The sequence below is a fragment of the Prosopis cineraria genome, unplaced genomic scaffold, assembly GCF_029017545.1.
Source record: "Prosopis cineraria cultivar Desert tree isolate PC_DT_omini unplaced genomic scaffold, ASM2901754v1 PC6, whole genome shotgun sequence".
Lineage (NCBI taxonomy): Eukaryota > Viridiplantae > Streptophyta > Magnoliopsida > Fabales > Fabaceae > Prosopis > Prosopis cineraria.
The window spans coordinates 18976410-18993761 of record NW_026555337.1 but is presented as its reverse complement, the minus strand read 5'-3'; the positions used below and the strand labels follow the sequence as shown (position 1 = coordinate 18993761).

Below are 17352 nucleotides of genomic sequence, written 5' to 3'. Positions count from 1 at the left end.
AAGGACATTAAGTTATAATAATTTATATTTTTATTATACAAATATAATATATTAAAAATATTTAAAAATGTGAAACAAATTTAAAATAACATAAAATTTAAAATGTTAAATAATAAGAATAAAAAATATAAAATTTAATTTTGAAAAAAAATTATGTAATAAATAGTTAAACATTCATTAATATTGAATAGTTACATGATTAACGATTCGATCCATAATATACAATCTGATCTCTAATATAATCTCGAACCCTATTCATCTCTCTATCAGAAGTTACGCTTGAAATTGCACTTGAAATTGTTGATGAAAATACATGCTCATTATTATCATCATTATTGTTAACCATATTTTCATCTTTAAAATGCCTAAAGTCAGAATCAATTATAGATTTTCTTCTAATAAAATTATGTATAGCTAGGCATGTGTCGTAAGATTGCGAATCTATTTTTTTCAAACCTCGAAAGTCCTTTCAATTGTGGTCCTTAAGCTTGAATGATAATAATTAAAAACCTCATTATTGTTTGCAAATCCAGATGAACGCCTGAAATCTAAGAGATGATATCTATGAGATCTATAAGGACCTAAATATCCACGTGGTGTTAGATAGTCGGCATCTAACAAATAATATTCACCTACCAATAAAAAAAATAGAAATTGTAAGATCCCAAAAAATATTAAAAATTATTTTAAATTAGATAAATATGAAATATACCTTTGGTGGATGTGAAAATTTCATGTCCGGCCTTATGAGTGTATTGTCAAACAAACGAGCATCATGAGCAGTCTCTTCCTATCCAGCCATGACATAAGTGAAGCACATATCCTAATCACATGCAGCCATTATATTTTGTGTTGGAATATCTTTCCTTCCAATATATTTCCCTTGCTCTTCAACACTGACCACACATGGGATATGTGTTCCATCAATTGCTCCTACGGCATTTTTAAAGAATGGCCAATATCGCGAATCATCTAAATCTTTTGATTGGATATATTCCTTTGCTATCTTCTCACAAGCATGCAATACATTTCTAAAACGTCTGTGAATAGTCTCTGTTGAATGTTGAAATCGTTCTTGTGCCATCCTATTCCCCACTTCATGTCCAACAATATTTAGGAACATACCAATCATTTCATGAATCCCTGTTCTTCTGGTTGGACATAGGCCATGTTGCACTAGTTTATTACAAAGTTGAAGAAAAACATCTTTTTCCATATGAAATATGTCATAACGACGCTGAGGATGCCCTTGCAAAATTTCTTGCACTATGCATGACATGATTGCGAATTGGTTTTACAAGACTCTTTCAATAAAATTGTTGAGTAATTAGATACTATTGTAGTAATTGCCTTAACCTCATCATCTTCGCATGTACAAGTAATTGTAATAAGCGAGACTGCAAATTTTCATTCATACAAACTGCATAACATAATTTAACAACCATTACACCATTGTTTATGACTTAACATAAGAAACATATAAACCAAGAGTCAAATAACACAGTTAGTTTCAAAACAAATTAACAATATGAACGACACTATTTAAAACATTGACAACGCAAGCTAGGATTGATCTAATTTGCTTTTTTGCCCAATCACTTCTAATAAGCCACTAATGCTCTTCTGTTATCCCTAAGCCCAATATACATGTCCCTTGCGGTCTTATCTAGTAAGGTCACAACACACTGTCCAAGAAGCACCTCATCACAAGAAATCTCTTCAATTCCATAAAGTTTCTTTGCAACATCTACTATAATTTGATCAATTAGTTTTGTTCCACCCTCTATGGAATTAAGAATTAACTTCAATGTTGAAACCCTATCCTCTTATGTGGACACCAATCGACTCACTGAATCAACCATTATAGTTGCAAGACATTTTCCCTTCTTGTTTTGACCACTTTCACCTTTCTTTCGCTTGCTCCCTGAATTAGTACCACCACTATATGTATTATTCAAGTTAACCTACTCAATTTTTGGGAGAGTTCCTCCACTAATGTTTCTTATATCATCACTATCTCCTAATCCTTCAGTCAAATCCAATTAAGGCCTATACACATCTTGTGGATCATCAGCCGCAGGTGTCCACATGTAAGTGCCCCATGCTGCAATTGGTTGGAACAACGGTGTCAATTCTTGTACATATAGAAGTGGTCTATGTCTGAATTTCTTATACTCAGGATTCTCCTGCACATTTACAAGAATCGAGTCCAGTATATTTATAAAATAAAATATCAAATGTATAGCATGCCATATATAATTGTATACCTTAATCTTTTGATTCCACCACTCCTCTGGTGCTAAAACAGTATTCTTTTCACTATCCCATCCCAAATCAGTCTCTTTGTTCAACAGTTTGTCCCGTATATTCCAATCTTTCCTCAAATTGTCCTATTTGTTCTTCAACTGCTTCTTATCATAGCTTCTAGAGCTCAAAGCATTAAACTATTGCATTGCATTAGTGCCTCCCAACCTTCCTTTGATAAGGTAGAGCCTTTATGCTTATTTTTCCTAACTTGCTGGAGAGCCAATTTAATGAACAATTCGGTCTCTTTGGTAGTCTATAGTGCCTTCTCTTTACTCATTTTTACTATCAAAATATCATATTCTCAATACAAATGGAATTTGAGGAGTAAAAATCCATAAATGAGTTAGACTTAAAATATTAAAAATTTTGCTATCCTTTTTTATTAATGAAAAGCCAATAATAATTGTATTTTTTGTTTTTTTGGAAACAAAGAGAAAAAGATTATTCGATCATGGTTAATTAACCACTTGTTATCTTAGCCACATATACTTGTTGAAAGAGGCTGTTATTCAAAAGTAGCCATAATCAGATGGCTTGATAATTTTCAGACTCACTCAAAAATTCAGATCATATGATTCAATAGTATGTATTAAAAATAAGCAAGTTTGACCAAAAATTTGCAGTCTTTCTCATCCCTTCACCAGTTTTTAAAAAATGAATGAGTTCAAATTCCTATCAAAATGAAACTGAAGAAAAAAAACAAAGCAAAATAGAACAATCAATAGATCAGTCACCAGAACATATTCCCAAAACATGGTGTCATATTCCCAGAACATCAACATATCAACAAAATAATCATGAAATACAGTCATAAATAATGATCGATCTCATCCATCCCATTACATGTTCTTGTTCTGCGTAAAAGATGACAATTAAAAAAAAAACCTCACACCAGTCACACAGAACAGAGGCTTCACAATGATTAAAAAAAAAAGAAACAGATTAGATCGAAGAGAAAAACAGAGGACCACCATTTCATCTATTAATGCAAAATAAAGCACCACCATTTCCAGATCTAGCAAAAAATGCTTGGAGGCTATCAGATCGAAGAGCAGATTGGAGAAGAGGGTCAGAGTTTGACGAGCTAGTTTGAATGTTTAGTTTTGCACTCTACAAGTTGCAAATCCAGCTGGTTAGAGTTCTCTTAGCTCTGAAATGTCATCTAAGTCCCAAAATGAGCTTGATTTATGAAAGAAATGAGGAGAAATTAGATGGTGGAATGCAACGATCGTTAATGAAGGAAGGAGGAGCTCAGGGAAGGAAGAGATGAGGAGCTCCAGATCTGCGAGATGGCAGAGGAGAGGCAAAGGAGAGAAGGAGAAGAGATGGCCGAGTAGTGGACGAGCAACGGACGACCGGTGGTCGAGTAAGATGAGAGCAGCAGCAAAGAATGAGAGACGAGTAGCCAGCTCAGTTGCATGAACGAGAAAAAGAAAAAGGAGGGTATCATGGTCAATAAAAATATTAAGCATCATTCATAAATGCCCAATGCCACATATCACATTTCAAAAGCAACACCAAGGAGCTTTTGCCTTTTTTCCATTTCAAACGTATTTGGAAGCTATTCTTGAAAGCATATTCTATCTGAAAAAAAAATCCAAACAACATTTCACATTTGAAAAGTTAAAATCTACTTTTGGAATGTAAATGGGGGTGTATCCAAATGCATACTTAGTTTCTCTCGCAGTTCTCTTCACGCCACCATCAGTGCCATCACTCGCTCAACTTGCTCTCACTTTCGTGCTCTGGTGGGGGTGACGTTGACATATATTATCTCTTTTACTCCCACTCACTCATTATCAGCTTTGTCTTCATCTGTTCATATTTGGGCATTCATCAGTCTTTTTCACCAAAAAGAAGAAATGCTTTCTATGATTTGGGAATTAATTTTAAATATGAGTTGGGAATTTGTCTTCTAGGCTTAGGATCATTTTGATTGCATAACAAGTCTCATACTTATCTTCATTAATGTTGAACTTCATCACTTCTTATGATTTATTGTGTGAAGAATGAACAACTTTTCACGTGGGCCAATTTCTATGCTCTCTAGATTTTTTATCTACTAAGAACTAACGATGAACACCATAATACTAACTAATATGTATAGATTTTGATCGAACACATAATTAAGTCATTGTTATGCGGACACTCTCTCCATTGCTATTTATAATGCAGATTTTAAAAGATCATTTGGTCTTATTTACAAATTATGGTATAGTTTTTTTAGATAATATTTAAAATGTATTTTTAAAATTATTTTTATAAAAGAGTTAAAATAACATAACATTATTTTTTAAATTTTTTATAAGGACATGTATAAAATTTTACACACTTCTATTTTTTTTTATTTTTTTACATCGATATTGGCGAGGTTGGTGAGAATAAAAAGTACTTCACATCATGCAATTTTTTGTTTTTAGTCATTTAGTAATGATATGCCCTATTTGGTTGCATGAAATTGAGATAGGAGAAGTGGAATTAAAAAATCAAAGTTGTTTGGTATAATGGATCTCATTCCATGGGAGAATTGGGTTCCATCAAAATTGAGAGAACTAACTTTCTCATATTCATAGAAGTGGAACCTAGGCCACTTCTTTTCTCACTTTCTTCATAAAAAACACCCACTTCTATGTACGAACCAATATGCTTTGAAACTTTATTTCCACTTCACTCTCTCTTCCACTCTCACTTGCAATTTGAAAATAGCACTGGCTATTAAAAAAAGTTGCCTAAAAAATTATAGAAAATGACATAAAAAATTATAAAAAAGCATCCTATAAGAAAACTAATATCAATTAAATTCTCAAAATAGTGTGATAATTTATAACTCTTCTTCTAAAATTTACAAATAGTATTATTTATAAATGAATGCATTTTGTACTCCAGCTATAAATTTTTAAACAAGGATTTATAAATTTGGTGGAAGACTTATAAATTACACTATTATTATTTTTATAGGGTATTTATGTGTATTTTTTTTTTGTCTTCTATAATTTTTGAGATCTTTTTTAGTAATTTTTAAGTCAACTAACTAATAGTTAAAGCTAACTGTTTTAATGGTGGGTTGCCAAGCGCATCATTTTCAAATATTAAAAGGGAAAATTATGTCACATCTAAATTTAGGACACTAGAATCTTCCTAATGAATAGTTGAAAGTCAAAAATGCCCCTTAACCCATGAATTTATTTCTATTTTGTTTAAGTTGTCTTTGTGGGTATTTAATCAATAAAATTATTTTATATTTTGAATTTTATCTTTTAGTGTTTGCCTGCACATCTATCTCAACATTCTCATATCTATTACTCTAAGTTTATATTCCTAATGTCCCTTTAAAACCCAATAAAATTATTTTGTGTTTGGAGCTAATTGTCATTCTGATAGTGGATGGAGGAAACTGATTCAAAATGTGGCATGAGTTAATAGCTAAAGCTTTGGTAGATACTATAGCTAAACTTCATGAGTTGAGGGAAGCACTTGCAGCATGGACTGAAGCATCTAAGGCTAAAGCTGAAGCATCTAAAGCAAAAGCTGAGAGATATAAAGGTGAGACAAGTAAGGAGGCCACTTCTTCTTCTTCGAATTATTCTCTTGCCAAGTGTGTGATTGTTCTTAACCAGATAGAGAATGATGAGGATTCGTATATAAAAGACTTGGAAAAGTTGAAGAACGACCCTGAATGGAGAGAAATTTTTCTTAACATGACACTTTATTGGAAAATGAAATGGGTTTTTGGCATTTATTGTGGAAAGTCAATAGTCTTTATTTTGTTATTGAACTTTAAGATTATGTCATTAAACTTGTTAGTAGTTTATGTTGGAGATCGGATTTATTAGCCTTTATTATGTTATTGAACTCTATGGTTATGTCATTAAACTTATGAGTTTGTATTTTTATTGTACTATAGTACTTTGCTTACAAACTATATTGTGTTTGGATCAATGAAAGTTTAGATTTTACCAAATTCTTTGTGATACTCAAAAATTCATAGATTTGTTCATTTCTTATTGCAATTCTTTTATAATTTCAGATTATTCTTATATTATAATCATTTGAAATTTTAGTCATTTCAAGCATATCATTTTCCTTGTGTTTTTCACAGTCAATGTCTTTACCACTCTTGCATCTTTTCAACCACTATCCTAGGAGTCTAAAAGTTAGCTAGAAGAAGTTTGTTTTATTGGCTTCACATCCTCCTTCAGAAATCTCACAGCCAAACTCAACTTGAATATTTTGATATTTAAGCTCCTTACCTTGCTATCCCTTTTATCAAAGGTCCTATTCCAAAAAAAACTCATGTGGTATATTTGGTCATTATCTTATCTTTATATCTGTGTAATAGCTGTTCCTCCCCTTGAAATGTATCATTTCCTATATGACTCAACTGTTAAAGGTTCAACCTTATGAAAGCTCCTTGAATGGTTCTCACTAGTTTCTAGATGGTGTAGGGAACTCTCTGAAGTAGTTCAAAAAGAATTATTGTGGAATGTCCCTCTACAAGAACAAAATGCCTTTTCCTTCTTCATCATCCGTCATTCTTATCACCTTAACAGTAAAGGAAGGCTTTATACAGCTAACTAAGTTTGTCTATGGAAGACCAACCGCCACTGACTGGACAACATATGAAAATTCCACTTTAATTGAATTAAAAGACTTTTTATGTGAAATGAATAATTATCTGGTTCCAGATCCTCATCTTAAGTGCACCTCCCTCGAACAAATTCCTCACCAGCCTATCTTGTCAAGTAACCCATCTCCATTAGTCATATAGTACCAATTTCTAGAATGGCTCACAAGTCTTACAGTACAAACAGGATACTCTATTCGAATGGAATCCTATGATAGAGCATCATCATCCACTCCTCCATCCTTTCTACCAGATAGCCAAGACCTATATCAGATAGAGACTCATACTTATCAGTTATTTTCAAAGCTAAAAGATACACTTGTACCAGGACCCACTCAAGATATAAATGAAGATTCTTGGGAAGAAGAACAGTTGGAATAGCTCAGACACAATAGCCTTGCTACTAGAAGGCATCGAAAGGAAGAAAAAAATTGGCTCAATCTGTCACATGACCAGGAGTGCATTCATAAAAGTTTGCGTTAATCACAGGAGGAATATGCTTTCAATCATCTGAGCCTTTTTATGTATTTGTCTTGTTGTAATATTGTCAAAAGTCACTTTTGACTTTTGGACAAAGTAGTTTACTTCAGTCATGCCAGTGTATTTTTTCCCTTGCTTTCTACTTTAACCCTATAATTAGACATGTGAAAGATGTTTGTCCACTTGTAATCATGTATAGTTTATGTTCATCCTCCACCTTATGTCCATATAAGGAGGATTCAATTTCACTTGTAAGGCAAAACTCACTTGGCAATAAAATCTTGTGTGTTTCTCAATCATGTCCCTTTAAACCTTTTTCTCTCTTGAAAACTTGACTCTCTAATATCTTGTATATGTCATACTCAGGTTCAAGTATACTCTGCACTTACCTCTCTAAGGAACTTATGCATCAAAAAGAATCTGATCAATGATCCATGTCTATGAGCCTATGTCACTACGCTTAGTGATTCGTGAGTTAAAGTGTCAAGGGGTTAATGATCCAAAAGTGACCTGAGTTTGCCTATGAGAGGTATTGAGGGGCCTTACTTGGAACAATATATCCTGTAACACTGAGTTACAAGGATTTCTGGGACTACGTGCATATGTGTCCAGCCCTAATGAATAGCTCAGACACAGTAGCCTTGCTGTTGAAGGCATCGAAAGGTCAACATGGCTCCAATCAAAGCATTGCTATCTAATAAAGCAACTCTGGCTGTGGTTGCTATACCCTTTCTTCCATAAAAGGTGAGAATAAGGTGAATGGCTACAATTGGTTAATCCAGTCATCAATTAAGGGTTGAGCAAAGAGTTTATCATCTGCTATTGTGAAGTACTCATTGTGAGGGACCCATTCTTCTCGAGGGAGAATATGGGGTTTCATGACAGTTCTATAGAACCTCTCATCCTTTACAGGATGCAGGATGGTATTGTGAAGTTTGTTTTTAAGAAGCTTGGAACCCATAATCCAAAGAAAGCTTGTCACTTTTAATTTTTTTATTTTTGCTTCAAATTCAACGTGTCTCTCTTTTTCTTTGAAAAAATTTTAAATTTTCCAAATAGAATTTTAAATATATGAATTTTAAATGTGATATTTTAGATATGAGAGTTCAAATCTAAAATTCACTGATTTAAACACTATGTTGTAAAATATTTATATGTTGCTAGGTGCAGAGTTCGAGACCCGAAGGTGTATATCAAAATTATTGCTTCAATGATAAGAACCCTTAAATGATACTCACATTTCTTAAGAGATTAGTCTCATGGCTGCCGGCTGTGGGCATACAAAAACTATTTTGAAATAACATTATCTAACTAGTGTTATTTTTTTCAAAAGTATAGCTTTTTAAAATCATTTTAAAAATAATTTTTAAAAATAAAAATGTGAAAACAAAATCAAAACGGGCCTAAATTTTTTTGACTTGTATTCCTATTTTATGATTTCCAGCATATCTTTCATGATTTCCTACTTTTTTTTATGAAATATTTCCAACTAATGCTGCAACTTTTACAACTGATATGGAACACCAGATCACATTTGATGAATATAATGAGGAACCTAACTTCTACATATGACGTGTACAATGATTTTTTTTTTTTGGTTTTCCAAAGCATTTCTACAATCAGAAGTTATAATGAGATTAGTCCCTCAACAAATCTTAGAATTATTTAAAAGGTTGTTCTCTCTTAAGTAATACTTTTCATACTATACAAATCGAACTTTAGAATGATATGTAAGGGATTGTGACACTGACAATTTAAAGATTGTAAATGAAAGATAAAAAGTTGAAAAGAGTTGCTTATTGAAGGATAACGTCAATGCAACTCTACAGGATGGTGCTCATTTTGGAAATCATAAAGAGTTGTTTATTGAAAATGCAGATATGTTTGAGTCTATTCATGTTTAATTTAACCAAAATCCATTTATATTTAATAATTTTTAAAATTATATTTTATAAAATTATTAATTTATGACATTTTATTAATATACTATAAATTTTTTCTTATATTTATTTTATATATACATTTAATATTATTATAATTTTCTTTTTATTTAATTTATGATTTTTAAAATGTGAGGGCAACATTGTTCCTTTGAGAATATTTTAGGAGCAAAATTGTACCTTAACTTATGGAAAGTGGATCTTACTAGCTACAGTAATGGACGTTTTAACGGCTGGGGCACCATTGCTATAATGAATAGTTTAGGAGCAACATTGCTCCTTCGAGAATTTAAGGGCAAAATTGCTCCTCAATCAAATGTCTTTTCTATTAAGTCCTCCTCAGTTATTTTTTCACCACACAATTTCAACTGAGAACATATTTTAAAAACTCTTGAATTATATTTGCTTACGCTTTAAAATCTTGCAGCCTAAAATGCATCTATTTATATTGGGCTTTAGGTAAAATTACTGTTTTCTAATAGTCATATCTTCAAAACATAAGCATCCTTTTAGAATATTCTACAATTCTATTAGATCTTTTACCATGAGATATTTAGCTTTTAGCCCTTCATGAAGACGATGGTGAAGGAAAATCATTGTCTTGACTTTGTCTTGACTAGTTGCTTCATTTCCAAGTAAAATTGTACTTTCTAGACCTTTGGCATCTAAGTGAATTTGAGCATCTAGTATTCAAGGCAGATAATTCTTTTCCATAATATTAAGGGCAATAAATTCAAATTTTGTAAGATTTGCCATAATTCAAACAAAAATAATAATAACAATTAGAATATTATAGTTAATAAAATAAACCATAATATATAATAAAAAATTATTGTAAAAAATAATTCTTCTTACACACATTTAAAAAATAAATAACCATAAACAAATTATACAATATAATTGATAATGAAGCACAATATAAGGAAATGTAAATATAAACAAACAAGTTTACAAAACACATAAAGCGCAATAAAGATAAAGAAACACAATAAAGAAAATAAATTAATTGATAAAGCAAATAATTCATATGATATTAACAAATAAAACAAATTATATTAACAGCATAAATTGATCAATAAATACACACACATAAACAAAGACAAAGTCATATATATATATAATATTAATTTAAAGAAGGACTAAAAAGATATAAAGATAATATCAAATACATAAACATAAGGAAGGAAAAATAAGTATATCAATCTTCATCAAAATATAAAAACAATAAAAAATAAAAAATAAAGCAACAAATGGTTGATGAAACTAGATTAAATTAAATCACTAATCACATGATTATTTTCAAATGAACGAAATGGAGAAATGCAAAAGACTTTGCGACTAAGAAAGGGAAAGGGGATGAAAATAAAACAATAAAATATAATGCAGTAAATGCATATAAAAAAAACATAAATATGAATGTTGATAGAGCAACAATAAAAAATATAATTATATATAATATAAGAACACATTAATCTAAAAGCTTATACCTTATTTTCAGAGTCAGTTTGCAATGATAACGTATTATAAAATATAATTAATATGAAGAATAGAGAAGAATAAGACAAGAAAAGAAATGTGGAAGGAAACAACGGAGGAAAATTTTTTATTCTTTCAGGTACATGTGCTTTGAACATGATTTTTATTTATAGGCATCTAACTATTAAAGTCTTATTATAGTATTATAAAAAAATAAAGAGGTATACAATGGTGCATTAAGTAGACTTTCAAAGTTATAAGGTATTAACTATAAAAAACCTCCTTCTAAGCTATTCATTAGAATATTCAGGATAAAGAAATCCTAAAAAGTATGAGTTATGCATATCCACAATATAATACATACATACATACATACATACATACATACATAATAGATTATGAGTTATGACCATCAAAACGCCGCCTCGCAAGGTAAAATGAATTAATTAATAAGAAGAAGAAAAAGAAATAAAAAAGGAACATAACAAATAAAGACCCTATAGGGAATATAATTACAGATACAGAACACATGGTCTTTAAATAAGAATGAAGATTTTTGGTCCTTAAGTGTAAAAATTAAAATGTTTATTGATAATTGCTCCCCCTATTGTCTATTGGAAGGCACATTTAGCTATCTCACTAAAATTAAGAAGTTGTAGTTAAATTATTAATTTTATCTGAAAATATAATAAACTTTAAATTTTATCCTATTGAAATAAAAAATTTCAGTTTTGTATTGCATTCTCTCTCATTGTTAACAAAGTAAAATAAGAATAATATTGAAAAAAATGTAATTAATACCCCATAGCCCATAGTATACCTTATATCCTTAAAATTACCCTTGTAAGTTCTGAATTCTAAGTTTCTAAAACACAAATATTCATTCCTTAAAAATTCATCTTTCTCCCTTTTGCCTGGCTCTACCCTCTTCGCCTTTCCACTGTCTAACGTTCAATATTGATGGTCTCAAAACCCATGCTCTCCCTCCCTCATCTTTTATCAGATTAACATCCAATTTGCCCTAATAATTTCATTCGGGTGTAATTGGTATCCTGATTATTTTGTTTGCACTATGTCATTCCAGCGTTTTTAAAGTTGGCATCAACGCATGCTAGGATATTTTTAAATATTTCCATATGTGCAGTCTTCTTCCTTGTCTTCCTCATCTTCTTCACTTTGCCATCAAGTTCTCATGCCCAAACAATCACATTCAATTCGTCGTCTTCGTCTTCATTGTCACTAGGCTCAACAATTCTCTCTATCTGTTTCTTCCTCTTCCTCTTCCTCACTCTTCTCGTCCTCACCATCATTCTGTCATCATCCTCTCTTCATCAAGCCCTAGTTCGAGATTCAACAGCTCATCGTCGTACCCTTCATTCGACAATTTGCTTGTTGTAGATATTGGACCCTCTTGACATCAGATTCTGAGAAGATCTCAGATGATAAATTGTTTGAATTGATATCGAGGATTTGTCTATTATAGATCTGCTTATTGCTCTTTGAGAAGTGAATAAATAAAATGACTTGACTTCCCTCCTACCACATTTTATTAAATTTGAACTGTCTAAATTTAATCTAAATAGCTTATATCAACTTTTTTTCATGTGTATTTTTATTTTATATTTATTAAAATAAAAATACAGCAAAATTATAAAAAAATTTAATAAATCTACTCATCAATCTGGATATACTTAAGATAGTGTAGATATACTTTAGACAGTGCAGTCAACCTATTTAAAATATTTAATATTAAATTTTGACCATCCATATCAAATATAAACTATCCAAATTGATAAGCAGATTTATTAAAATCTTTATATGTTTTTTATTTTAATAAATATAAAATAAAAATAAAAAATAACCTAGATTGTCTAGATTAAATTTGAATAGTCTATACTCCCTCTGTTTAAAAGTATAAGGCATTTTTAATTAAATTTTAATATCTAATAAAGTGGTTACTTACTTTCAAACTAACCCTCTCTTTTCACATTTACCCCTATTAAACACCCTATAATATATATAAAGTTACTATCAATATGGGTACTTTTGAAAAAAAGGTAATGATTATACCTTAAAAATTAAAAATGCCTTACATTTTTTAATATCTAACTCCTTAAAAAATGCTTTATATTTTTAAATGTAAGGAGTCTTTTATTTTTGCTGTGCCAGAGACGCAGAGGAATGGAGACACGGCGGCGGGATTCCGAGAGGGAGAGAAACTGAGTCAGTAGTAAAATAGGATAGGATCTTGTTGATGTTGCCGAGAATAATCAATTTTTGTATGGGAAAGATGCAACTTGTCATTCAGGTGAATGGGATTTGGGTTAAAGGGTATGAATACAAGATGATTACTCTCTCAGTTTTTATGAGAAACTATTACTTTTGATTTATTTTTTTATATAATTAAAATCACATTTTCTAATAAGTATTTATTGCAAACTTCTTAAATTATCTCTTATAATTTTATCATCCACAGTCATAAAAAATAATTAATATAGGATTGATTAACATAATTAATAAAAAGAATTGTAGTCTAATTTTATTTATTTTCAAACATAATTAATATAATTAAATAATTTCTTTAAACTATTTGATACAGTTTTTCTCTCCCATAAATAATAATGGAGGGAGTATTTTGTAACGTCAGTAACACGCAATCATGTACGAGTATGTCGATGATTTTTTTCATTTAAAAGAAGAGATATGAAATAAAACAACGTAGCCTAACTCAACATGTAACTTTTTCCATTTTTTCTTAATGAAGAAGAAATCTTTATTAGGGCCAATTAGAGAACGCAACGAGCAGAGAGAGGGAAAAAGTACATCCACAACTTATAAAACAACCATAACTTCACTAAGAAGGAAATCATCTAGACAACTGATATGCAATAAGAAGCACGCTTTACTGTAAATTTTATTTAGATAATTTGTAAATTTAATCTCTTTCAACGAATATAAACTACATTGACTATATGAAATAAACAGAAGTTTTGTCATAAGTAAATGAAATTTGAATGTTATTTATGGAGTTTTTGTTATAAATTTCATCTAAATAACTTTTGAATTTCTTTTCCTTCAACAATTATAAACCATGTGAACTTTGTAAAATTAATTATCATTTTGTTATTAATAAATAAAATTTGAATGTTATTTATAGAGTTTTTGTTGTAAATATCATCTAGATGACTTGTAAACTTCCTCTCATTTAATAAGTTTAAATAACGAAGATCATGTAAAATGAATAGATAATTTTTTGTTAATAAATGAACTTTGAATATCATTTATAGATGTTCTGCTGTGGATTTCACAAATGGGCAATCCCATATTTTAATCAAAAAGCTTAATTTCAAGAGAGAGACTTTTAAGCTTGTAGAATTATATCAAATTTTATTGGGCTATGCTGGTTACATGGGTTTGCAATGAGATTCTCCTAGCAAAATAGTAAAGCTGTTTTTGTTTTCCATTTTACGTTTTTAATTGCTTTTTTATTACGCACTTGAGGACACTCTATCCCCCCCCCCCTTTTTGACCAGTAACACTCTTCTTTTGCTTTAATTAATGGATGGCATAATAGTAATTATCCAGACAACTTTATGACTTTTAAATTCACGCTCCTCGATCAGTTTCTCTGTATCTCTATTTTAGTTTCTATCGCGGTTCTCTTCGCGCCGCCGTCGCTCTCGTCGCTCGCTCAACTTGCTCTAACTTTCGTGCTCCGGTGACGGTGAGTTTATAACATTAATATGCATTAATAATTGTGGCGAAATCTTATAGAAAATAATCACATCTTGAAACCGATTTATTCTGCAGGTTAGTTGCATGTAGTTTTGATTGTCCCACGTTTATGTCATAATTATGTGGCCTGACGATGTTTTGTTCTTATATAGTAAATCTACTAGGAATTGTTTAATGAGATCAAGCGTACCAAATCCTTTCTGTACTCCCTTAAATATCTAGGCTAGTTGTTTTCATGGCTTGGTACATGTAATTGCTTCCAATTGTAGAATTCAAACAAGATGATTTGCGATCGATTATATGATATTTCGATGCGTCAACCAAAACAATCTCTAAATTTTGAACAGTTTTCAGGAAAACCTTGGTTGCTTTTCAGTTAGTATGGCTTCTTACATGAAGTCGTACTTGAGTTGTTTCTGTTTATCTTTCTGATTACATATGAATTTATTTCTATTTTGTTTGACTTGCCCACGTGGGTGTTTTACTTAAGGGTTAAATAACAATTTAACCTCTAAACTATAGGGTACAAGAGCATTTGAAATCTTAAACTCTTTTTTTTTTTGAAATGTCTCATCAACTTTTAAAAATGATATAATGTAACCCTTGCCACTAATAGAAGTTAACATTAATCGTTGGTTGACCAGAAAATAATGGAAAAAGGATCAAAAATTACATAAAAGAACCAATAAATTTTTTTTGGTGTACTTGTTTGTATTTTTGAGTCCTTTTTTGTGATTTTCTTAGTCCTTTTATGTAATTTTCTTTGTCATTTTGGGTGTATTGTACCGTTTTGCAAAAGCTGAGGAGGAACATTGTAGAAAAAACAAGTTTAAAATTTTAGATGCTCTGAATCTATAGTTTGGGACATAAATTGCCCTTTAATACTTTAATCACAAGATTATTCTGTATTTGGGGCTAATTGTCATTCTGATTGTAGATGGAAGAAACTGATTCAAAGATGTGGCCTCAGTTAATATCTAAAGCTTTGGCAGATACATTAGCTAAACTTCATGAGTTGAGTGAAGCACTTGCAGCATGGACTGAAGTATATAAGGCAAAAGCTGAGAGATATAAAGGTGAGGGAAGCAAGGAGGCCACTTCTTCTTCGTCGTCCGATTATTCTCTTGCTAAGTGTGTGATTATTCTTGACAAGATGGGGCACGTTGGATTAAAAACTGATTTTGTGGCAGCCTTGAAAGCTTTGAAGAGCGACCCTGAATGGAGAGAAATTTTTCTGACCTTGAGTTATGAGAACAGATGCATATGGCTATGTAATGTCAAACATTACCTTTAAGGAGTCTTTATTTTGTTGTTGAACTTTATGATTATGTCATCAAACTTATGAGTTTGTGTCGGTGATGAGGTTTTATGAGCCTTCAGTTGTTATTGAACTTTATGGTTATGTCATTAAACGTACGAGTTTGTGCTTTTATTCTACTGTGGGACGACTTTGTTCATAAACAATGTTATGTCTGGATTAATGAAAATTTGGATTTAGATCAAGTATGTTATTTTGATATTCAAAAATTTATGAATTCATTCATTTCTTATTATAATTCTTTTATAATTTTAAATTATTCTTATATTTTAGTCATTTAAAATTTCAATGATTTCAATTTTTCGTTCTCTAAGTGTTTGCATTGTTAATGCCTTTATTACTTTTGCATTTTGTTTCATTTTTTCTTTTCATCTCTCGTCTATTGAGATAGAAGCAATCTTGTTGTTATTTATTATTTATTTTTTCTTTGAATCTCAACGCATTTTTTTTCCTTTGAAAAATTTTAAACTTCCCAAACAGGATTTTAAATGTAAGAGTTTAAATTTAAAATTCAAATTTAAATTCACCAATTCAAATGCTATCTTAAAAAATATTTCTAAGTTGCTTACTTATTTTTTTATTTGTTGAACCAAGGAACATAGAAATTTTTATAATCTATTACTTTTAATTTTATACATAACTTGTTATAGAAATTTTTTTGTTCTTTGGTTAAAAAAATAAAAAAAAAGAGTAAATCAAATAAGATTTTAGTTTTTTTAATTCAAAACCTATCCTAAAAAACAAATGTTATCAAGCAGGCTTTATTATTTTCTTAGTTCAAAAACTATTTTGAAATTAACATGATCAAACAAGCCTTATTTTTATTATTTATTTAGGAAAATGTAACTTTTAGTCCCTCAAATTTATCTTAATTATCAATTTGGCCTCTCAATTTTTATTTTTAATTAATTTATTCCGTTAAGTTTATTTTAGTTATCAATTTTATTTAATTATTTAAAAATAAGGTTACATTGCTAAAATTTACTGACATGGATAATAGAATATTCATGATAGTAATGTAAATTAATAAAAAGAAGTATAATTATTTAGGTGAGAAAGAAATAGACTATGAATTTCTTTTTTAAACAAGAGAATAAAATGAAAGTCTACCCAAGAGGAGAGTGAATTAGACTTATTAAAAATTTGGCTAATTTTAAATAAATTCAAAGATATGAGTTTAAAAAGATATCACCAATCACAGTAGAGAATAAAGAAAAGAAGCTTGCTCAGATTACTTTTCTTACTTTGGTTCTAACTACTTGAGCCTACATTCAGTCTCTAAGTACCACTACTTGGGATTTTCTCCACTAACTTCACCAAGATTAATTTGGGCTCTTGGTAGCCTCAATATAACCTCAGACTTATACTAAAGTTTGAATCACTCTTCCTTACAAAAGTAATGATTAATCCCTCTTAAATTCTCTGAGTTTAAGATCCTCTATTTCAATAATAGAAAATAGAGATGAATGGAA

The 17352-nt window shown here is 30.3% G+C and overlaps 2 protein-coding genes across 2 annotated transcripts; one reads left to right on the top strand and one right to left on the bottom strand.

The window, feature by feature from the left end:
- Positions 1-1601: 1601 nt before the first annotated feature.
- On the bottom strand, positions 1602-3119 carry LOC129313965 (uncharacterized). The gene is made up of 5 exons (XM_054957349.1): positions 3042-3119; positions 2268-2390; positions 2056-2186; positions 1851-1941; positions 1602-1802 (listed from the first exon to the last, which is right to left on the bottom strand). The coding sequence occupies exons 1-5, from the start codon at positions 3117-3119 to the stop codon at positions 1602-1604; spliced, it is 624 nt and encodes a 207-aa protein (XP_054813324.1).
- Positions 3120-14235: 11116 nt separating this feature from the next.
- LOC129313964 (uncharacterized) lies at positions 14236-16066 on the top strand. The gene is made up of 3 exons (XM_054957348.1): positions 14236-14239; positions 14451-14551; positions 15500-16066. Exons 1-3 carry the CDS (start codon positions 14236-14238, stop codon positions 15854-15856), a joined length of 462 nt encoding a protein of 153 aa, XP_054813323.1. The 3' UTR covers positions 15857-16066.
- The last annotated feature ends 1286 nt before the right edge of the window (positions 16067-17352 follow it).